Genomic DNA, 21,898 nt, shown 5'->3' on the forward strand with positions numbered 1-21,898 from the left:
CTGTTGACAACATCGATTCCCAACGTGTATCTATGTTACTCAAACTCGAGTGAGAGTCATGGTGCAAGCTTGCATCCAAAACAAGTATGTTTAACTTTTCCACATATACATCTAGAGGGTCTTTGAAGGATCATTTTTGCATATACATTTAAATGTGCCGGACATGAATACTTCAAGAAAAATGATGACTTGGAGTGGCATAAACTCGGTATAGATAAAATTCCAAAAGAGGCCCATTGGAGTAGCATAAACTTAGATAAATATCCCCATCATGTTAAGCTTTTTTTTTTATAAAAAGGGCATACAATCTTTGATCCATGGGATCAAATGATGAATCCAAAGCCCCTCGAGAAATATGCTGAAATGAGCTTACTAGTAGGCAGAAGAAAAGATACCAAAAAGAACTGAAGATTCCGGACTCATTCAGTTTAGCTTGTAAAAGTCATTTTGTCACGCAGAGAATCTAATATCTGGTTTAATCATTTGGGTTTAACTTAAAAAAACTATAAATTATAGGTTGCTTACCTACTGGTTTGTTTGCTAGTAATGAAGTGTCCTAATGATGAATTTTTATGCTTACAAGTCATATCATAATATGGAGTTAAAAATGATTGTTAACTTCCACTAAATACCAAGCCTGAATATATTATTTCAGACCTTCCAACGGCCAATTCCTCTCAGCAAATATGCTAATGCCACCTTGATGCATGATTGTGAGGTCTACCTGTACAAATGCTGCACATCCAGAGATTTTTTTTTAAACTCCAAATCTTGAATCAATTAAGAAAGTTCAACTTGATTGTGTTTTGAAACCCTGTTAAAGATTTGATTCCAAATTGCATCTGCATCACCTTTTTTATTTATCCCCCTCTATGATTTGACAAGGAAATTGAAAGAAGAAATGCAAACAAAAGACTCCTAGCAATCCTGATGGCTCAGTCCTTCAGAGCAATGGGGCAAACAAGGACGGGTATCATGAGAAATTTTACATATATTTTTTCACCATATTATCAATGATCTTAACTAATTAAAAAAATATACATTAATTTTTTCATGTCATTCGCATATATGAATTTTATTTCCTAAATCAGTTTCTTCGTTAATATATATCAAAATTAAACCTAAATTTAAACATTATTTTTAAGGGATTTTCATTAAATCATATAATTTTTTTTATCTCTCATCATCCAAGTTTTCTTTCTTTCTGTTTATCTAAATTCTTTTTCTTCATTCAAAGTCTCTCTTTTTGTCTCAAATCCATAAGATTTCAGAGTTTCTGAAACTAAGATTTTTATTACCAACCGGTTATAAAAATTGTGGAATAAATATTCATGAAAAATATCAAAGTTGTTTCTTCTCTATATGAGGTTTGAAGAAGTCACTAACTAAAGGACAATCAAAATTAATTTTAAAATGTTATAGTTCCGTTTCGTTTTAATTAAGATATAGTCAGGTTAGTTTGATTATACGTTTATAAAATTAAAATAAAAATGACAAATTCTACGGTTTACTCATTTTTTTAATTAGTTGAAACTATTAATGTAGTGAAAAAGATTCATGAAATCATTTCTCCTAATCACACAAAAATATAGCCTAAATTATCAACCCTGTATTGATGACACACCAATAATAAAAGTACAATCAAGACTAACTGGTTTCATTTTGTCTACCAGTTCGTATTTCATGATGTCATCTGAGAACTAGTGGTCTGCAATGGCAAACCAATATTGGATCCTCAAGATCATGAGTCCACTTTGTAGAACCAATACCGCTACGGAACTACTCAACAACAGTTCCAATTTTCATTCATTCATGAATGGCTGAATCTTGTTTAAAACAAGAAAAAGAAAGTTTGGTTTTAGAAAAGTAAAACCTGCCATTTCAGAAAAGAAAAAAGAAAGAAAGAAAAGGTGAAGCTTCGTTCTCATTCTTAAAAGAGAACAAAAAAATATGGGGTCAAGTTGTTTCTTTCCCTTTTATATTAAGCATGATTTTGTTTGAATTTTGAAGCAAAAACAAAGAACATTTGAAGTATATTCCGACAGTGAATTCCCAAAGTAGCCTATGATATTTTTTTTCACCATTCACTACTGCAAACTTGTCAGTTTTGACTGCAGTGGAAAAGTCAGGCTTTTCTCCTAACCCACACCTTGCATAGGGAGGCCTTCCTTTATATAGTTCAAAACCATGAATCCCCTACATCTCATTACATTCGTTGTATTTGCAACATTTGTGTCTTTCATCTCTATACCCACCCTTCCACCACCACCCGCCGCCGGCACCTCCTCATCTAAAGGCCATCTTCCTCTCGAAGCTCAGTTTATCTCAAAAGTAAGTTTTAAGTTCTTTCTTTCTAAATTCATTGCTATCTTCACTTCACTTTTATGGTAGAGTTTTCTTTTTTGAATCAAGTTCATTCAGTGAAGCTGGTGGATTTTAAATGTTTCTCTGTTTTTTTTAAAAAAAATCTAAGCTAACTTGAATCCAATGTTCGCCTTTAAACGTGATCAAGAAACAGATATTTTTGCTTTGCCTTTGTTCATACTTGTTATTTCTTCATTTGAATATCTTCATTCCTTTGATTATGTTGATGAAATATCATGTTGGCTTTAAGAGTTTGGTTCCACACCTTTCGGCTATTTTTCCAGTTTCCACAGGAGAGATCTTAGCTTCATAAGTATGATTTTCTGAAACTAAGATAAATCGTAAAAGACCAGCTGCTAAGTTTCTTTTAGTACAGCAGCCTTATTCTACCATATGATCCATGATTTCAGCAGTTTACGTGGCCCATATAGTTCTGCTATGAATTCTAATGGCTATGGCTGTTATTTAGCGATTCGGTTCTCTCCAATATCGATATTCACCGTAATTGATCATGACAACATTGATTATGTTTGCAACCTCGATAAATGTATCGAGAAAATAGCTACTCTAATTAAGTCATTTAACATGTTATTGTGTTCATCACCGTAAACTCTAGGCCTACAAGTAAATGCAATCCTACTCGGGACTCAAAGCTGGACATCTATAACTGAAGTGTGAAATTTTAATCGAACATATTGTGTTGATGGCTGATATGGTATTACTGTTTACCAAAAGATAGTTGAGAAATTTGATGCATCATTCATTTTTTTTTATCTTTGATTTGTTCTAATATTTATAGTGATTTTTCTCTTCAGTTATCTACTTGACGCATGAATTCAGTATGTAATGCTTTCTGGCTGATTGAATAGTTGTGGGCCTGACTCTTTATTGTGTCTTCCAGAGACCATCCAGACAGAACCAGGGAATGCAGAAAAATGTGCTTGCATCCGGTTCTGAATTATCTGTATTCATTCTCGATGACGTTGGATGCTCAACATACAGCAGGTTCATTCCCTGTGTCCCAATGCTTAATAGAGTTGAAACTGGAATCTCTGTCATGTTAAACGGATGACCTTGTTGAAGACGATCGAGTTCCTCAGTAGCTACTCCTGCACTTCAGACGATAATATATATATATACATAATTACTGCAGGAGATAAAGCTTAATTGGAGTGTGTTAAGATTTGAACTTTAGAATGGACAATAGAGGGAAGGTTTTGATGAAAAAGTACGAGGTCGGAAGATTTTTAGGACAAGGAAACTTTGCCAAAGTTTACCATGCAAGGAACATCGAAACCAGCAAGAGTGTGGCAGTTAAGGTCATTGACAAGGAGAAGGTTTTGAAAGCAGGGATGATCGATCAAACAAAGAGGGAGATATCGGGCATGTGCCTGGTTAAACACGCCAATATCTTGGAGCTTTATGAGATGATGGCTAGCAAGACCAAGATTTACTTTGTTATGGAATATGCCAAAGGTGGTGAGCTCTTCAACAAGTTATCAAAAGGGAAGTTGAGAGAAGACTTGGCAAGGAAGTATTTCCAACAACTCATCAGTGCTGTTGATTTTTGCCACAGCCGAGGTGTTTATCATCGGGATTTGAAGCTCGAAAACATACTCCTTGATGAAAATGGGATTCTTAAAGTATCGGATTTCGGTTTGAGTGCCCTTGCCGAGTGTAAGCATAAAGATGGGTTACTCCACACAGCTTGTGGAACCCCTGCCTATGTAGCTCCTGAGGTTTTAAACGGCAAGGGTTACGATGGAGCCAAAGCTGATATCTGGTCATGTGGGGTGATCCTCTATGTTATGCTGGCTGGATATCTTCCATTTCATGATACCAGTCTAATATCAATCTACAGGAAAATATGCAAGGCGGACTACAAATTTCCTAACTGGTTTTCACCTGAAGTCACCAAACTGCTGTCAAGAATCCTCACCCCGAATCCTAAATCTAGGATTTCAATCGCAAAAATAATGACAAATCCGTGGTTCAGAAAGGGATTTATTAACTCGAAACCAGTTGATATTGATGCAGTTTTTAGTTGTGAGACTAACTACAACGCATTTGAAGTCACTAATTTGAATGCCTTTGACATTATTTCTCTATCAAGCGGGCTAGATTTGTCCGGACTATTTGTAGAAAATGAAGAAAAGAAGGAAGTTCAATTTACTTCAACGCATCCGTTCTCTGCCATAACATCTAAACTAGAGGACATTGCTCAGAACTTGAAGTTGAGAGTTGAGAAGCATGATGGGGTGATGAAAATGGAAGGACCGGGTGAAGGTCGAAGAGGAACATTGGCTATCGAGGCAGAGATATTCGAGTTTACACCGTCTTTCCACTTGGTAGAGCTGAGGAAATCCAGTGGTGACACATTGGAGTTTCAAAAGAGATTAAAACAGGATGTTAGACCAGCTCTGAAGGACATTGTCTGGGCTTGGCAAGGTCAGGCGTCCTAACCGTATTCAAGTTTATTTGCAGAATTTAATGTTCATCTTTGTCCAATCATTGTTTGGCAATTCAAAGTTGGGTGTGTTTACTTCCCTTTTTGTTAATGATGTTTTTTCTTTTAAAATTATTTTCTCATCAATGGACTTGAGTTTAAGTTATTATGATATAAGACTAAACACCAAGAGCCAAGGGAGCTATCTTGAACAACCTCATCTTCTCATCGACCACCATGTCCATCTTCACTACATCATCAGTTCAATTGATTGCCTCTTCTGGTGCTATCAAACGTCCACCTTCCCTGTTTTCCAGAATTGTTGGAGAATCCATATCAAGTTATTTACAAAAAGAGTAACAATGAACCAACCAATAAGAAAGTCATTAATTCAGAGAATAAAAATATTTTAGAGATGAAAGGTCAGGAATAGCTGAATTCGTGATTTTTCTTTAATATAAAACCTATCAAGGACCTTAGCTCAACAGTTTTATTGTTTATTTTTTATAAATAATATTTTATTTTAAGAATAAATTATAAATAAAATTTATAGAAATAATATTTTAATTTTTAAGAACAAGTTATAGATAATATTTTTATAAATAATACATATATATAAAAGTTTTGTTAATATTAAAACAATGGTGGTTGAATGCTACTTTGATTATATATATGTGTGTGTTGTTAAAATTAAAAATAATATTATACGTATTGTTTGAGCTTTTTTGCGACGAGTTTTTTCACTTTTTCTCTTATGATTCTTATACGATGTTAAGTAGTTAATTTTTTTATCTTAATGATTATAAGAAGATATTTTAATTATGTATTTAATTTTCGAATTTAGTTTATAAATTTTTATCATTATTTTGAATATTTTATAATAAAATTAACTGTTTTTATTTGTGAAAAAAATAATATCCTAATGAAACATATTTAAGTTGTCTGATGAGATACAAATCAAGGGACCTTAATGGTAAATGGGTTGTTGTTATTCTTTAAGATCGATTCGAGCATCGGGAATATCAATAGTGTAAACGTTTAATGTTAAACGGTTGTAAATTATCTTTATACTTACTCCGTATTAAAAAGAAAGTATTTCCTACTTTGATCGCAGGCAAATTCATATTGTTTCCTGTGACGGCAAATCCGGGTGTCTAGATCGTGATTACTGGTTCTTTCACTGCAAAGAATAAACGTAGGCATGTAAATGAACTGAACGTTCAGTGAACCGTTCATGAACCGTGCAGCGGGAAGTTTGTTTATGTTCGTTTATTTATTAAATGAACAAACATGAATAAGATTTTGTGTTCGTTTAATTAAATGAACGAACACGAATAAAGGGCTTGTTCGTTCATTTACGTTCGTGAACGTTCGATTATATGTTTGTTTATGTTTGTTCATTTATGTTCGAACAGAGGGCAAGTTGAATATGTTACAAAAATTATTGAAGTTGTTTGGATTTCAAGAAGATTGTTTTGTTGAACAAATTAACTTTAAGACTTTATTATGTTCATATAACTTATTTATGATTTATGTATGTTTTTTTTCATATTCGAACAAATTAACTCTAAAGTTGCAGGTTATATTAATGAATTTTAAGATGTTATTCTTGTTGTTTACTTTTTTTACATTCATTTGTTGTGTTCGATTAAGTTTTTTTTTTGTGTTTGTGTTGTTCGTTTATTGTGTTCCTTTATGTTCGTTTATGTTCATTTATTATGTTCGTTTGTGTTCGTTCGTTTGTGTTCGTTTACGTTCGTTTATGTTCATTTAAATGAACGAACATGAACAAGCTATATTCCTTAATGAACGAACATGAACAAAAAAAATTTGTTCGTTTATTTATTAAATGAACGAACATGAACATACCTGCGTTCGGTTCGTTTACAGGCCTAAATAAACGGATAATCAATTTAAATCAATCCTTCGTCTTGATCCATGAAAACAATTCATAATTATTCTATCTCTAATGATATTTTCAATCATTTTATGAGAAATAATACCTCTCATGTTTCAATTTTGAGATCTTTGCCTTAAGAAGAGTTACTAAAACATGCACAATTTCTCTCCTTTTAAATAATTTTAGTAATTATTTAATATATGAATATAAAATAATATTAATGATACTTAATATCTCAATTTTCAAATATTTATAATATTTAATATTATATATAAAATTATCTATAATATGAATCTAGGTATTTATAAGATTAACATGGTTATGATATTGATGTGTCAATAATACAATGATCATTAAAATCTATAAATAGGGTGAGTTATTATTGTTGTAAGTGTACGAAGAGAGCAAAGAGTGAATAAGAGTGAATTATATGAGAAGGAAAGTTTAGAGATAAAAACGAGAAAGAATAGAGAGATTAGGATGTGAAATCATGTAGTCATTCAAGTTTTAGGTCAGATCATATCAGGTTAAGTCAAATCATATATGTGTTATGTCAAGTTAATTTAATGGTTCGACTCGAATCAAGTCAAGTTCAGGTCAATTCAGTTCGGATCATTTTCAGGTTGATTTGAAATCAGATTTAATTTGAGTTTAGGTTAATTTCAATTCATATTAATATCAATTTAGGTCAAAACGGTTTTGGTCAAAATCAATTAAATATCAAGTTAATTTATGTGATTGAACTTCATGTAATTGGGCTTCATGTTGGCTCTCGTTCAGATCATGTCACATCATTGACAGATAAAGTTCAGGTTAGATCTTATCGGGTTGATGGATTTTAAGTCATGTATTTTTTGGTGAATTATTTTCTACCTTTAATGAACGTTGAATTGTAATTATATAAAATTTGGAGTAAATTTCTAAATAGAAATAATTATGGGTCAATTTTGATAAAATATAGTTTTAAGGCCTAACTTGAACAAACATGAAATTATAAACTGAAATTTAAATAAATTAAACAACATATAAGGATCAAATCGAAACAATTATGAAATGTGAAGATGAAATTAATATAAAATAGACTAAATTAAACAACACGCAAGGATCAAATCAGACAACAACAACAACAACAATAATACATTATATATTATGTGTAATGCCCCAAAACCTGTGTAATATCCCAAAATTGGGGTTAGTGACTTAAATAGAATTTTTAGAAACTTTGTGCTCAATTTTAAAATAAGTTAAAAGTTCAAGGACTTAAATAGAAAAATTTCAGTGTTATATTAAATGGTATTTGTGGAAATTTTGAAGGGTATAATTGTAATTTCATAAGAAAGATTTTTATTTCTCCTTTATATAGGAGATGGCATGTGGAAATGGAGGAAAGAAAATAAAAAAGTCTGGAGACGTTGGTTCAACCTTCTTCTTCTCTTCTCTTCTCGTAAGCTCAATGGCAAATGTACGTTGGTTCCAAGTTGATTAATTCTTTTTTTTAAAGTTGGTTTTGATTCTTAGAGTGATGGAAAAGATTAAGGAAAGCTTAAGATGGATTAAAAACTCAAAGATTATCAAGTTATGGGAGATTGAAAATAAGAGGTTTCAAATTGAAATCTTGGAAAAAAGTTAGTAATTGAAGTTGGAGGTTAAATTTGACTTGTCAAAGGGTTAGTTAAGAAGTTAGAGGTGATATAATTGAATTAAGAACACATGGAAAATTTGATGAAATTCTTTGATTCAAGAATTATGGTGAATTATGAGGGATAGTGAAGTGTTATAATGTTATAAGAAGGTTTATATATGTATAGATAAGTTTTATGGTATAAGAAGGGGTTAATAAGTAGAATTTGAGGACAAAGTAAGAATTTTCGGGCTCAAAATGGAATTTCTGGGTTGTGTACATCGATGCACCTTCAATGTGCATCTATGCATTCTCAAATAAATGAACATCGAATGCAATTAGTGCATCGATGCACCCCCTTAAAATGAAAACATCAAAGGTGATTTGTGTATCGATGCATGGGTAGTGCATCGATGCACATGTTAAAGAGTGCATCGATACACTGTCGAATGTATCGATGCACTTCAAGGGGAAAATAGAATTATACCTTTCTTTTGGTCTAAGAAATGATATATAAGAATACATCAATTGGATACTGATATGTATCAATGTATGATTATATAGATATCGAGCAAGAACAAGTTCCGGAACGATTATCAAGTTAAGATTCGATCGAAAGACAGGAAAATCATAAAAGTAGATTAGAACGTAGTGAGGCCAAGGTGAGTGCATACTAGTTAGTTTATGGTGCTAAATGGAAACATGTTTTTGTATATAATGATATAAGAAATATGTGCTATGTGCTGTATATATATGAACATATGTGAAACCGAACTATGTGATTGCATGAGAAAGATATGAGCCATATTGTAACATCCACAATACCGGGTTAGTTACTAAATTGTAAAGTTTTAGAATGTGGTGACTAAAGTAAAAGAATGAAATAGTTCAATGATTATTGGAAATATATGATGAAAGTTATTTAGTAATTATTAAAGGAAATAAAGGGTAAAAGGGTCATTTGACCAGAAAGATTTTTATCTTTCTTTTAAAGTTATAAAACACGTGGAAAGGGTGAGAAGAAAAGAAAAGCCTGGAGCTTGGGTTATCTCCTTCCTCTTCTCTTCCCGTAAGCTCCATGGAAAAGGTAAGTTTAATTTCAGTTGGTTAATTCTTGAGTTTTAAGTTTAGTTTTGATTCTTGGGATGCTAAGAAAGATTATTTAGAGATTAAAGTAGGTTGAAACTTCAAAATGGATGAGTTATGAAGGATTAAATATGAAGAGTTTTTAAGTGAATTAGTGAAATAGAAGGAGTTAATAGATTTTGAAGTTGAATTTGACTTGTCAAGGGTTAAATTAAGAGATATGAAGTGATAAAATGAGTTTTAAAACATGTTGAAAATATGGTATGATTCTGGAAGTTAATAAAGAGGAAAGAATATTAAGGTTCAAGAAGAGGTGAATGAACATAAATGAGTTTAAACATGTGTATATGAGTTGAGATCATGAAAGGGGATGAAAGATGAAGCATTTGAGTTGAATTGATTAGATTTTCGGGCTTAAAAATGAATTCTGGGCTAAGTGCATCAATGCACATTCAATGTGCACCGATGCATCAAGAGTAAATTTCCAGAATTGTTCAGAGTGTATCTACATTAAGGGATGCATCGATAAACGGTAGGATGCATCGATGAACTTCAAGGGGAAATTGAAATAGACATTACTTTTGGTCTAAGAAATGAAATGATAGATTAGAGTATATCAATGGGATACTGATATGATTAATGTATAATTATGTAGATATCGAACATGAACAAATTTTGGAGTGATTATTAAGTCAAGATTCGATCGAAAGAAAGGAAATCATAAAAACGGTATTGACTAGTGAAGCCAGGTGAGTGCATATGATTATAGTATATGATTATATGAAAATTAGACTTGCAATAAGTCTATTTTCATGTTCTGAATTTATGAATGCATAAAATTAAGTATAGTTTGTAGCCGTTAGTATGTGAATATGTATTGTTATGTTCTTTTCTATGTGATATGATTTATGTGATGTGATGAGGATCTATATTTTTATATGTCTATGAGATGTATGGGCTATGTGATGTATATATGAGCTATGTGATCCTATGAGAATATGAAAAGAGATATGTGAACATGTGAATTATATGAAAAATGATATGAATTATATGAAAAGAAGCTATATGTCTACATGTATATGTGAAAAAAACTATGAGCTTATATGAATAGGTGATATGAAAATGTATATGTGAAATGATATAAGTGAAAATGCCCATGTTATGTGTAAAGAGAGCTAGAGGTATAGTTGGCATGGCAAGAGTCGAGGGTTCTACGTGGTCCTTCGGGACATATATGTATTCTTTGGAACATTTATAGGGTCTTGTGAGACACATATGTGTCCATTGAAATATGTATATGGTTCTTAAGGAGTGGTCCTTCGGGACAAATACAGTACATAGGTCCTTCGGGACAAAATTCATAGCCCTTAGTGGGACCCCATACGAGCTGTGGTGACAGCATAGTGCACAACCTCAATAGACTCACATATTTACAGTTCTCACAGATGTACATGGGATAACAAAGAGATAACAATAAAAATATATTACATGTAAAGTATATGCTTTTGTGATAAGAATTGTATTATATGATTGATATGATGAATGATGTGTACATTTGATTAAATGAAATGATATATTATTTTGTGTTATAGCATGACATGATATGATATGTTCAGGCATGATTAAGTAGTTAGAATTATTTTAATGTGTTTAATGCCTCACTAAGTCATAGACTTAGCGTGTGATTGTTTCACACGTAGGTTACCGAAGTGAGAAGAGTAAAGAGCAACGTGGAGCAAGACATGCCAGTTCTCCTTACCAAAGGTCAGATTAGAAGAAAGGTGAATAATATGTATTTTAATATATAAAGTTCTAGTTGGCATGTATTCAAAATAATACATTGTATAAGCTCTGAATAGTTCGGTAAAGGTTTTGAATAAGTTATATGTAATAATAAATTTTAAATTACTCACTATTTTATACAAATAAAGGTTTTGAAAAGTCAATGTGACACTTCAGACTCGGATCCGGGTCGGATACGGGTTGGGGGTGTTACATTTAATGGTATCAAAGCTAAGGTTTAGACGATTCTAGGCTTAAACCAAAGTTCAATGAGGTTTAAAAAAGTGTACATGCCAACTAAAAGTGAAAATTTTTGATATGATAGTGTAAGGAGTATGTTGTCTTGCTAATAGAATAAGATTTGTATGATGTAATAGGAATTGATTATAGAAATTGTCAAAGTATAATAATTCGATAGCTGACAAATCTGATGGTGATAGTAATTCACCTGCCCTAGCCAAGCCGGATGAAGAGCGGAAACCTCAGAAAATGTCTTATAAGATTAAAGGTTGATTTCAGAAAGTTGAAATCATATTAGAATAGTGAAAGAAAATCTTTATTGTTTTGAATCGGAAAAGCGGTATGGATTAGTTTTGTTAGTATGTGGATAAGATAGAATATGGTGAACAAGTGTCACCATAAGAGCGTTAAAAAGATCGATTGACGTGGTGAGTACTTATAGAATAACTCAAGGATAAGTGCATCAGTGACAAGCGTATAAGATGTATAAAGTCAGAGCTTATGAGTTTGAAACGAAGTGATAGCATTGAGCATAAATAAGAGTATGTTTATGATAAGGGTTTGCAGTTAAGATGGAAAGAGTTAGCGTTGGCTAACTAGAGTATGTGATAAAAATATACTGGAATTATAAGATTATAAGATATTGTCAGGAAATGATAACCAAATATGAAATGGATCTGGATACAGTTCTATATTTGGATCATAGTAATGTGGTATAGTAAAGGAAAAGGAAGTAAGGATTTGCATATTTGAGTAAAGTTGATGTTTGATAAGAAGAGTTTAAGAATGAGTATATCGATGATCAGATTATAAGACAAAGGAAGTCAGAATGTTGAGTTTGAGCAACATAAATTACAGGATGTATGAGAATAGAGGTGAAATTGATAAGTTAAATAAACTAATTTTGAGATAATTTTGATTGGAAAGAATGTATATGATTGGTTGAATAGGGATTGTGCCCTAGATTGGACATATTTTATTGACTAGCTGTCAGAGTAAAGGTGATAGAGTTATAAAATTGGAGGAAAAGATAGAGTTGAGTTAATCAATTATGATGTGAAACTGAATATAGTTGTGTATTCTGATCAGATAGCTATGATGTAGAAAAGAAGATAAGTATTTTCATGGAACCTTAAGGAAGGAAAATACAAGTATAAGAAATGATAAAGAATGAAGTTTTGTATAAGTAAATGGGTTATCAAAGTTATGAGGATGCCATGAAGATTGGTACATAGAGATGAGTATAGGTGATAAGGCAAGAGTATGTGAACATGAAAGAAAAGATATGATTTGGGTATAAGGAATAAATAAAGGAATAATGGAATAAAAAAATAAAAGGGATGAGTTAAAGGATCAGATACGATAAAGATTATATGGAAATGTAGATGACAATTTTGATATAGAAGTAAGAAAAGTGTGCAAGGTGATGTGAAAAGATTCTTTAAAAGTGTATGTTAATTATATTTAAAGAAGATCTAATGTTGTGTTGGCGATCAAATGATGTTGGAAAATGAGTTGGTTATTGTTATAATACAATTAAAGAGGGATTTATGAGGTTAAGTGATGAAAATGGATGTTACTGTCTACATGATTAGTGATGTTATATGAACTCGTAGAAATGGTCAAAGGGAAATGTATAATGGAAGGAGAGAAAAGACAGAAAGGGATTAAAGTTACTAGTTATTGTTTATATGATCAGTGACAGTAAATAAATGTATAATTGTAAAGTTTTAGATTATGGTGACTAAAGTAGAAGAATGAAATAGTTCATTGATTATTGGAAATATATGATGAAAGTTATTTAGTAATTATTAAAGGAAATAAAGGGTAAAAGTGTCATTTGACCAGAAAGATTTTTATCTTTCCTTTAAGGTTATAAAACACGTGGAAAGGGTGAGAAGAAAAGAAAAGCCTGAAGCTTGGGTTATCTCCTTCCTCTTCTCTTCCCGTAAGCTCCATGGAAAAGGTAAGTTTAATTTCAGTTGGTTAATTCTTTAGTTTTAAGTTTAGTTTTGATTCTTGGGATGTTAAAAAAGATTATTTAGAGATTAAAGTAGGTTGAAACTTAAAAATGGATGAGTTATGAAGGATTAAATATGAAGAGTTTTTAAGTGAATTAGTGATATAGAAGGAGTTAATAGATTTTGAAGTTGAATTTGACTTGTCAAGGGTTAAATTAAGAGATATGAAGTGATAAAATGAGTTTTAAAACTTGTTGAAAATCTTGTATGATTCTGGAAGTTAATAAAGAGGAAAGAATATTAAGGTTCAAGAAGAGGTGAATGAACATAAATGAGTTTAAACATGTGTATATGAGTTGAGATCATGAAAGGGGATGAGAGATGAAGCATTTGAGTTGAATTGAGTAGATTTTCAGGCTTAAAAAATGAATTCTGGGATATATTCATCGATGCACATTCAATGTGCACCGATGCATCAAGAGTAAATTTCCAGAATTGTTCAGAGTGTATCGATGCACAGGAAGTGCATCGATGCACCTCTTAAAAATGGAAACATCGAATGCAATTAATGCATCGATGCATAAGGAGTGCATCGATGCATAAGGAGTGCATCGATACACACGTTAAGGGATGCATTAATACACGGTAGGATGCATCGATGCACTTCAAGGGGAAATTGAAATAGACATTACTTTTGGTCTAAGAAATAATAGATTAGAGTACATCAATGGGATACTGATATGTATTAATGTATAATTATGTAGATATCGAACATGAACAAGTTCCGGAGTGAATATCAAGTCAAGATTCAATCGAAAAAAAGGAAATCATAAAAACGGTATTGACTAGTGAGGCCAGGTGAGTGCATATGATTATAGTATATGATTATATGAAAATTAGACTTGCGATAAGTCTATTTTCATGTTCTGAATTTGTGAATGCATAAAAATAAGTATAGTTTGTAGCCGTTGGTGTGTGAATATGTATTGTTATGTTCTTTTCTATGTGATATGATTTATGTGATGTGATGAGGATCTATTTTTTTATATGTCTATGAGAAGTATGTGCTATGTGATGTATATATGAGCTATGTGATCCTATGAGAATATGAAAAGAGATATGTGAACATGTGAATTATATGAAAAGTGATATGAATTATATGAAAAGAAGCTATATGTCTACATTTATATGTGAAAAAAACTATGAGCTTATATGAACAGGTGATATGAAAATGTATATGTGAAATGATATAAGTGAAAATGCCCATGATATGTGTAAAGAGAGCTAGAGGTATAGTTAAAATGCCAAGAGTCGAGGGTTCTACGTGGTCTTTCGGGACATATATGTATTCTTTGGAACATTTATAGGGTCTTGTGAGAAACATATGTAATCCATTGAAAATGTATATGATTCTTAAGGAGTGGTCATTCGGGACAAATACAGTACATAGGTCCTTCGGGATAAAATTCATAGCCCCTAGTGGGACCTCATACGAGCTGTGGTGACAGCATAGTGCACAACCTCAATAGACTCACATATCTACAGTTTTCACAGATGTACATGGGCTAACAAAGAGATAACAATAAAAATATATTACATGTAAAGTATATGCTTTTGTGATATGAATTGTATTATATGATTGATATGATGAATGATGTGTACATTTGATTAAATGAAATGATATATTATTTTGTGTGATAGCATGACATGATATGATATGATATGTTCAGGCATGATTAAGTAGTTAGAATTATTTTAATGTGTTTAATGCCTCACTAAGTCATAGACTTAGCGTGTGATTGTTTCACACGTAGGTTACCGAAGTGAGAAGAGTAAAGAGCAATGTGGAGCAAGACAAGTCAGTTCTCCTTACCAAAGGTCAGATCAGAAGAAAGGTGAATAATATGTATTTTAATATATATAAAGTTCTAGTTGGCATGTATTTAAAATAATAAATTGTATAAGCTCTGAATAGTTCGGTAAAGGTTTTGAATAAGTTATATGTAACAATAAATTTTAAATTACTCACTATTTTATACAAGTAAAGGTTTTGAAAAGTCAATGTGACACTTCGGACTCGGATCCGGGTCGGATACGGGTTAGGGGTGTTACATTTAATGGTATCAGAGCTAAGGTTTAGCCGATTCTAGGCTTAAACCAAAGTCCAATGAGGTTTAAAAAAGTGTACATGCCAACTAAAAGTGAAAATTTCTGATATGATAGTGTAAGGAGTATGTTGTCTTGCTAATAGAATAAGATTTGTATGATGTAGTAGGAATTGATTATAGAAATTGTTAAAGTAAAGTAAATCGATAGCTGACAAATCTGATGATGATAGCAATTCACCTGCCTTGGCCAGGCAGGATGAAGAGCGGAAACCTCAGAAAATGTCTTATAAGATTAAAGGTTGATTTTAGAAAGTTGAAATCATATTAGAATAGTGAAAGAAGATCTTTATTGTTTTGAATCGAAAAAGCGATATGGATTAGTTTTGTTAGTATGTGGATAAGATAGAATATGGTGAACAAGTGTCACCATAAAAACGTTAAAAAGATCGAATGACGTGGTGAGTACTTATAGAAGAACTCAAGGATAAGTGCATCAGTGACAAGCGTATAAGATGTATAAAGTCAGAGCTTATGAGTTTGAAACAAAGTGATAGCACTGAGCATAAACAACAGTATGTTTATGATAAGGGTTTGCATTTAAGATGGAAAGAGTTAGGGTTGGCTAACCAGAGTATGTGATAAAAATGTACTGGAATTATAAGATTATAAGATATTGTCAGGAAATGATAACCAAATATGAAATGGATCTGGATACAGTTGTATATTTGGATCATAGTAATGTGGTATAGTAAAGGAAAAAGAAGTAAAGATTTGCATATTTGAGTAAAGTTGATGATTTATAAGAAGAGTTTAACAATGAGTATATCGATGATCAGATTATAAGACAAAGGAAGTCAGAATGTTGTGTTTGAGCAACAAAAATTACAAGATGTATGAGAATAGAGGTGAAATTGATAAGTTAAATAAACTAATTTTGAGATAATTTCGATTGGAAAGAATGTATATGATTGGTTGAATAGGGCTTGTGCCCTAGATTGGACAGATTTTATTGACTAGCTGTCAAAGTAAAGGTGATAGAGTTATAAAATTGGAGGAAAAGATAGAGTTGAGTTAATCAATTATGATGTGAAACTGAATATAGTTGTGTATTCTGATCAGATAGCTATGATGTAGAAAAGAAGATAAGTATTTTCATGCAACCTTAAGGAAGGAAAATACAAGTATAAGAAATGATAAAGAATGAAGTTTTGTATAAGTAAATGGGTTATCAAAGTTATGAGGATGTCATGAAGATTGGTACATAGAGATGAGTATAGGTGATAAGACAAGAGTATGTGAACATGAAAGGAAAGATATGATTTGGGTATAAGGAATAAATAAAGGAATAATGGAATAAAGAAATAAAAGGGATGAGTTAAAGGATCAGATATGACAAAGGTTATATGGAAGTGTAGATGACAATTTTGATACAGGAGTAAGAAAAGTGTGCAAGGTGATGTGAAAAGATTCTTTAAAAGTGTATGTTAATTATATTTAAAGAAGATCTAATGTTGTGTTCGCGGTCAAATGATGTTGGAAAACGAGTTGGTTATTGTTATAATACAATTAAAGAGGGCTTTATGAGGTTAAGTGATGAAAATGTATGTTACTGTCTACATGATTAGTGATGTTTTATGAAGTCGTAGAAATGGTCAAAGGAAAATGTATAATGAAAGGAGAGAAAGGAAAGAAAGGGATTAAAGTTACTAGTTACTGTTTATATGATCAGTGACAGTAGATAAATGTATAAAGGGAAAAAAAGGTGGTTGAAGATATAAAGGAATGAAAGATTAAGAAAGGAGGTAACATGAGAACAATAGAAGATATGTTTTTATCAAGATGTTCAATGAAAATTCGAGGACGAATTTTCATAAAAAGGAGGGGAGATTTGTAACATCCGTAATACCGGGTTAATGACTAAATTGTAAAGTTTTAGAATGTGGTGACTAAAGTAGAAGAATGAAATAGTTTAATGATTATTGGAAATATATGATAAAGGTTATTTAGTAATTATTAAAGGAAATAAAGGGTAATCATTTGACCAGAAAGATTTTTATCTTTCCTTTAAGGTTAAAAAACACATGGAAAGGGTGAGAAGAAAAGAAAAGCCTGGAGCTTGGGTTATCTAATTCCTCTTCTCTTCCTGTAAGCTCCATGGCAAAGGTAAGTTTAATTTCAGTTGGTTAATTCTTGAGTTTTAAGTTTAGTTTTGATTCTTGGGATGCTAAGAAAGATTATTTAGAGATTAAAGTAGGTTGAAACTTCAAAATGGATGAGTTATGAAGGATTAAATATGAAGAGTTTTTAAGTGAATTAGTGAAATAGAAGGAGTTAATAAATTTTGAAGTTGAATTTGACTTGTCAAGGGTTAAATTAAGAGATATGAAGTGATAAAATGAGTTTTAAAACATGTTGAAAATTTGGTATGATTCTGGAAGTTAATAAAGAGGAAAAAATATTAAGGTTCAAGAAGATGTGAATGAACATAAATGAGTTTAAACATGTGTATATGAGCTGAGATCATGAAAGGGGATGAAAGATGAAGCATTTGAGTTGAATTGAGTAGATTTTCGGGCTTAAAAAATGAATTCTGGGCTATGTGCATCAATGCACATTCAATGTGCACCGATGCATCAAGAGTAAATTTCCAGAATTGTTCAGAGTGTATCGATGCACAGGAAGTGCATTGATGCACAGGAAGTGCATCGATGCACCTCTTAAAAATGGAAACATCGAATGCAATTAATGCATCGATGCATAAGGAGTGCATCGATGCACACGTTAAGGGATGCATCGATACACGGTAGGATGCATTGATGCACTTGAAGGGGAAATTGAAATAGACATTACTTTTGGTCTAAGAAATGAAATGATAGATTAGAGTATATCAATGGGATATTGATATGTATTAATGTATAATTATGTAGATATCGAACATGAACAAGTTCCGGAGTGATTATCAAGTCAAGATTCGATCGAAAGAAATGAAATCATAAAAACGGTATTGACTAGTGAGGCCAGGTGAGTGCATATGATTATAGTATATGATTATATGAAAATTAGACTTACGATAAGTCTATTTTCATGTTCTGAATTTATGAATGCATAAAAATAAGTATAGTTGGTAGCCGTTAGTATGTGAATATGTATTGTTATGTTCTTTTCTATGTGATATGATTTATGTGATGTGATGAGGATCTATGTTTTTATATGTCTATGAGAAGTATGTGCTATGTGATGTATATATGAGCTATGCGATCCTATGAGAATATGAAAAGAGATATGTGAACATGTGAATTATATGAAAAGTGATATGAATTATATGAAAAGAAGCTTTATGTATACATGTATATGTGAAAAAAACTATGAGCTTATATGAACAAGTGATATGAAAATGTATATGTGAAATGATATAAGTGAAAATGCCCATGTTATGTGTAAAGAGAGCTAGAGGTATAGTTGGCATGCCAAGAGTCGAGGGTTCTACGTGGTCCTTCGGGACATATATGTATTCTTTGGAACATTTACAGGGTCTTGTGGGACACATATGTGATCAATTGAAATATGTATATGGTTCTTAAGGAGTGGTCCTTCGGGAGAAATACAGTACATAGGTCCTTCGGGACAAAATTCATAGCCCCTAGTGGGACCCCATACGAGCTGTGGTGACAGCATAGTGCACAACCTCAATAGACTCACATATCTACAGTTCTCACATATGTACATGGGCTAGCAAAGAGATAACAATAAAAATATATTACATGTAAAGTATATGCTTTTGTGATATGAATTGTATTATATGATTGATATGATGAATGATGGGTACATTTGATTAAATGAAATGATATATTATTTCTTGTGATAGCATGATGTGATATGATATGTACAGGCATGATTAAGTAGTTAGAATTATTTTAATGTGTTTAATGCCTCACTAAGTCATAGACTTAGCGTGTGATTGTTTCACACGTAGGATACCGAAGTGAGAAGAGTAAAGAGCAATGTGGAGCAAGACAGGTCAGTTCTCCTTACCAAAGGTCAAATCAGAAGAAAGGTGAATAATATGTATTTTAATATATAAAGTTCTAGTTGGCATGTACTCAAAATAATACATTGTATAAGCTCTGAATAGTTCGGTAAAGGTTTTGAATAAGTTATATGTAATAATAAATTTTAAATTACTCACTATTTTATACAAGTAAAGGTTTTGAAAAGTCAATGTGACACTTTGGACTCGGATCCGGGTCGGATACGGGTTGGGGGTGTTACATTTAATGGTATCAGGGCTAAGGTTTAGCCGATTCTAGGCTTAAAACAAAGTCCAATGAGGTTTAAAAAAGTGTATATGCCAACTAAAAGTGAAAATTTCTGATCTGATAGTGTAAGGAGTATATTGTCTTGCTAATAGAATAAGATTTGTATGATGTAGTAGGAATTGATTATAGAAATTGTCAAAGTATAATAAATCGATAGCTGACAAATCTGATGGTGATAGCAATTCACTTGCCCTGGCCAGGCAGGATGAAGAGCGGAAACCTCAGAAAATGTCTTATAAGATTAAATGTTGATTTCCGAAAGTCGAAATCATATTAGAATAGTGAAAGAAGATCTTTATTGTTTTGAATCGGAAAAGCGATATGGATTAGATTTGTTAATATGTGGATAAGATAGAATATGGTGAAAAAGTGTCACCATAAGAACGTTAAAAAGATCGAATGACGTGGTGAATACTTATAGAAGAACTCAAGGATAAGTGTATCAGTGACAAACGGATAAGATGTATAAAGTCAGAGCTTATGAGTTTGAAACGAAGTGATAGCATTGAGCATAAACAAGAGTATGTTTATGATAAGGGTTTGCATTTAAGATGGAAAGAGTTAGCGTTGGCTAACTAGAGTATGTGATAAAAATGTACTGGAATTATAGGATTATAAGATATTGTCAGAAAATGATAACCAAATATGAAATGGATCTGGATACAGTTGTATATTTGGATCATAGTAATGTGGTATAGTAAAGGAAAAGGAAGTAAGGATTTGCATATTTGAGTAAAGTTGGATTTGCATATTTGAGTAAAGTTAATGATTGATAAGAAGAGTTTAAGAATGAGTATATCGATGATCAGATTATAAGACAAATAAAGTCAGAATGTTGAGTTTGAGCAACAGAAATTACAGGATGTATGAGAATAAAGGTGAACTTGATAAGTTAAATAAACTAATTTTGAGATAATTTCGATTGGAAAGAATGTATATGATTGGTTGAATAGGACTTGTGCCATAGATTGGACAGATGTTATTGACTAGCTGTCAGAGTAAAGGTGATAAAGTTATAAAATTAGAGGAAAAGATAGAGTTAAGTTAATCAATTATGATGTGAAACTGAATATAGTTGTGTATTCTTATCAGATAGTTATGATGTAGAAAAAATGATAAGTATTTGTATGGAACCTTAAGGAAGGAAAATACAAGTATAAGAAATGATAAAGAATGGAGTTTTGTATAAGTAAATAGGTTATCAAAGTTATGAGGATGCCATGAAGATTGGTACATAGAGATGAGTATAGGTGATAAGACAAGAGTATGTGAACATGAAAGGAAAATATGATTTGGGTATAAGGAATAAATAAAGGAATAATGGAATAAAGAAATTAAAGGGATGAGTTAAAGGATCAGATACGATAAAGGTTATATGGAAGTGTAGATGACAATTTTGATATAGAAGTAAGAAAAGTGTGCAAGGTGATGTGAAAAGATTCTTTAAAAATGTATGTTAATTATATTTAAAGAAGATCTAATGTTGTGTTCGCGGTCAAATGATGTTGGAAAACGAGTTGTTTATTGTTATAATACAATTAAAGATGGATTTATGAGGTTAAGTGTTGAAAATGGATGTTACTTTCTATATGATTAGTGATGTTAAATGAAGTCGTAGAAATGGTAAAAGGAAAATGTATAATGAAATGAGAGAAAAGACAGAAAGGGATTAAAGTTACTAGTTACTGTTTATATGATCAGTGATAGTAGATAAAAGTATAAAGGGAAAAAAAGATGGTTGAAGAAATAAAGGAAGGAAATATTAAGAAAGGAGGTAACATGAGAACAATAGAAGATATGTTTTTATCAAGATGTTCAGTGAAAATTCGAGGACGAATTTTCATAAAAAGGAGGGGAGATTTGTAACATCCGCAATACCGGGTTAGTGACTAAATTATAAAGTTTTAGAATGTGGTGACTAAAGTAGAATAATAAAATAGTTCAATGATTATTGGAAATATATGATGAAGGTTATTTAGTAATTATTAAAAGAAATAAAGGGTAAAAGGGTCATTTGACCAGAAATATTTTTATCTTTCTTTTAAGGTTATAAAACACATGGAAAGGGTGAGAA

At 31.7% G+C, this 21,898-nt stretch overlaps 1 protein-coding gene across 1 annotated transcript; it reads left to right on the forward strand.

Annotated features, from left to right (window-relative positions):
* The first annotated feature begins 3,313 nt into the window (after positions 1-3,313).
* LOC120118745 (CBL-interacting protein kinase 2-like) lies at positions 3,314-4,893 on the forward strand. Its single transcript, XM_039138738.1, has one exon. The coding sequence runs from the start codon at positions 3,561-3,563 to the stop codon at positions 4,824-4,826; it is 1,266 nt and encodes a 421-aa protein (XP_038994669.1). The 5' UTR covers positions 3,314-3,560; the 3' UTR covers positions 4,827-4,893.
* Positions 4,894-21,898: the final 17,005 nt, after the last annotated feature.

Source organism: Hibiscus syriacus, unplaced genomic scaffold (assembly GCF_006381635.1).
Source record: "Hibiscus syriacus cultivar Baekdansim isolate YM2019G1 unplaced genomic scaffold, ASM638163v2 tig00110328_pilon, whole genome shotgun sequence".
NCBI classification, from domain to species: Eukaryota; Viridiplantae; Streptophyta; class Magnoliopsida; order Malvales; family Malvaceae; genus Hibiscus; species Hibiscus syriacus.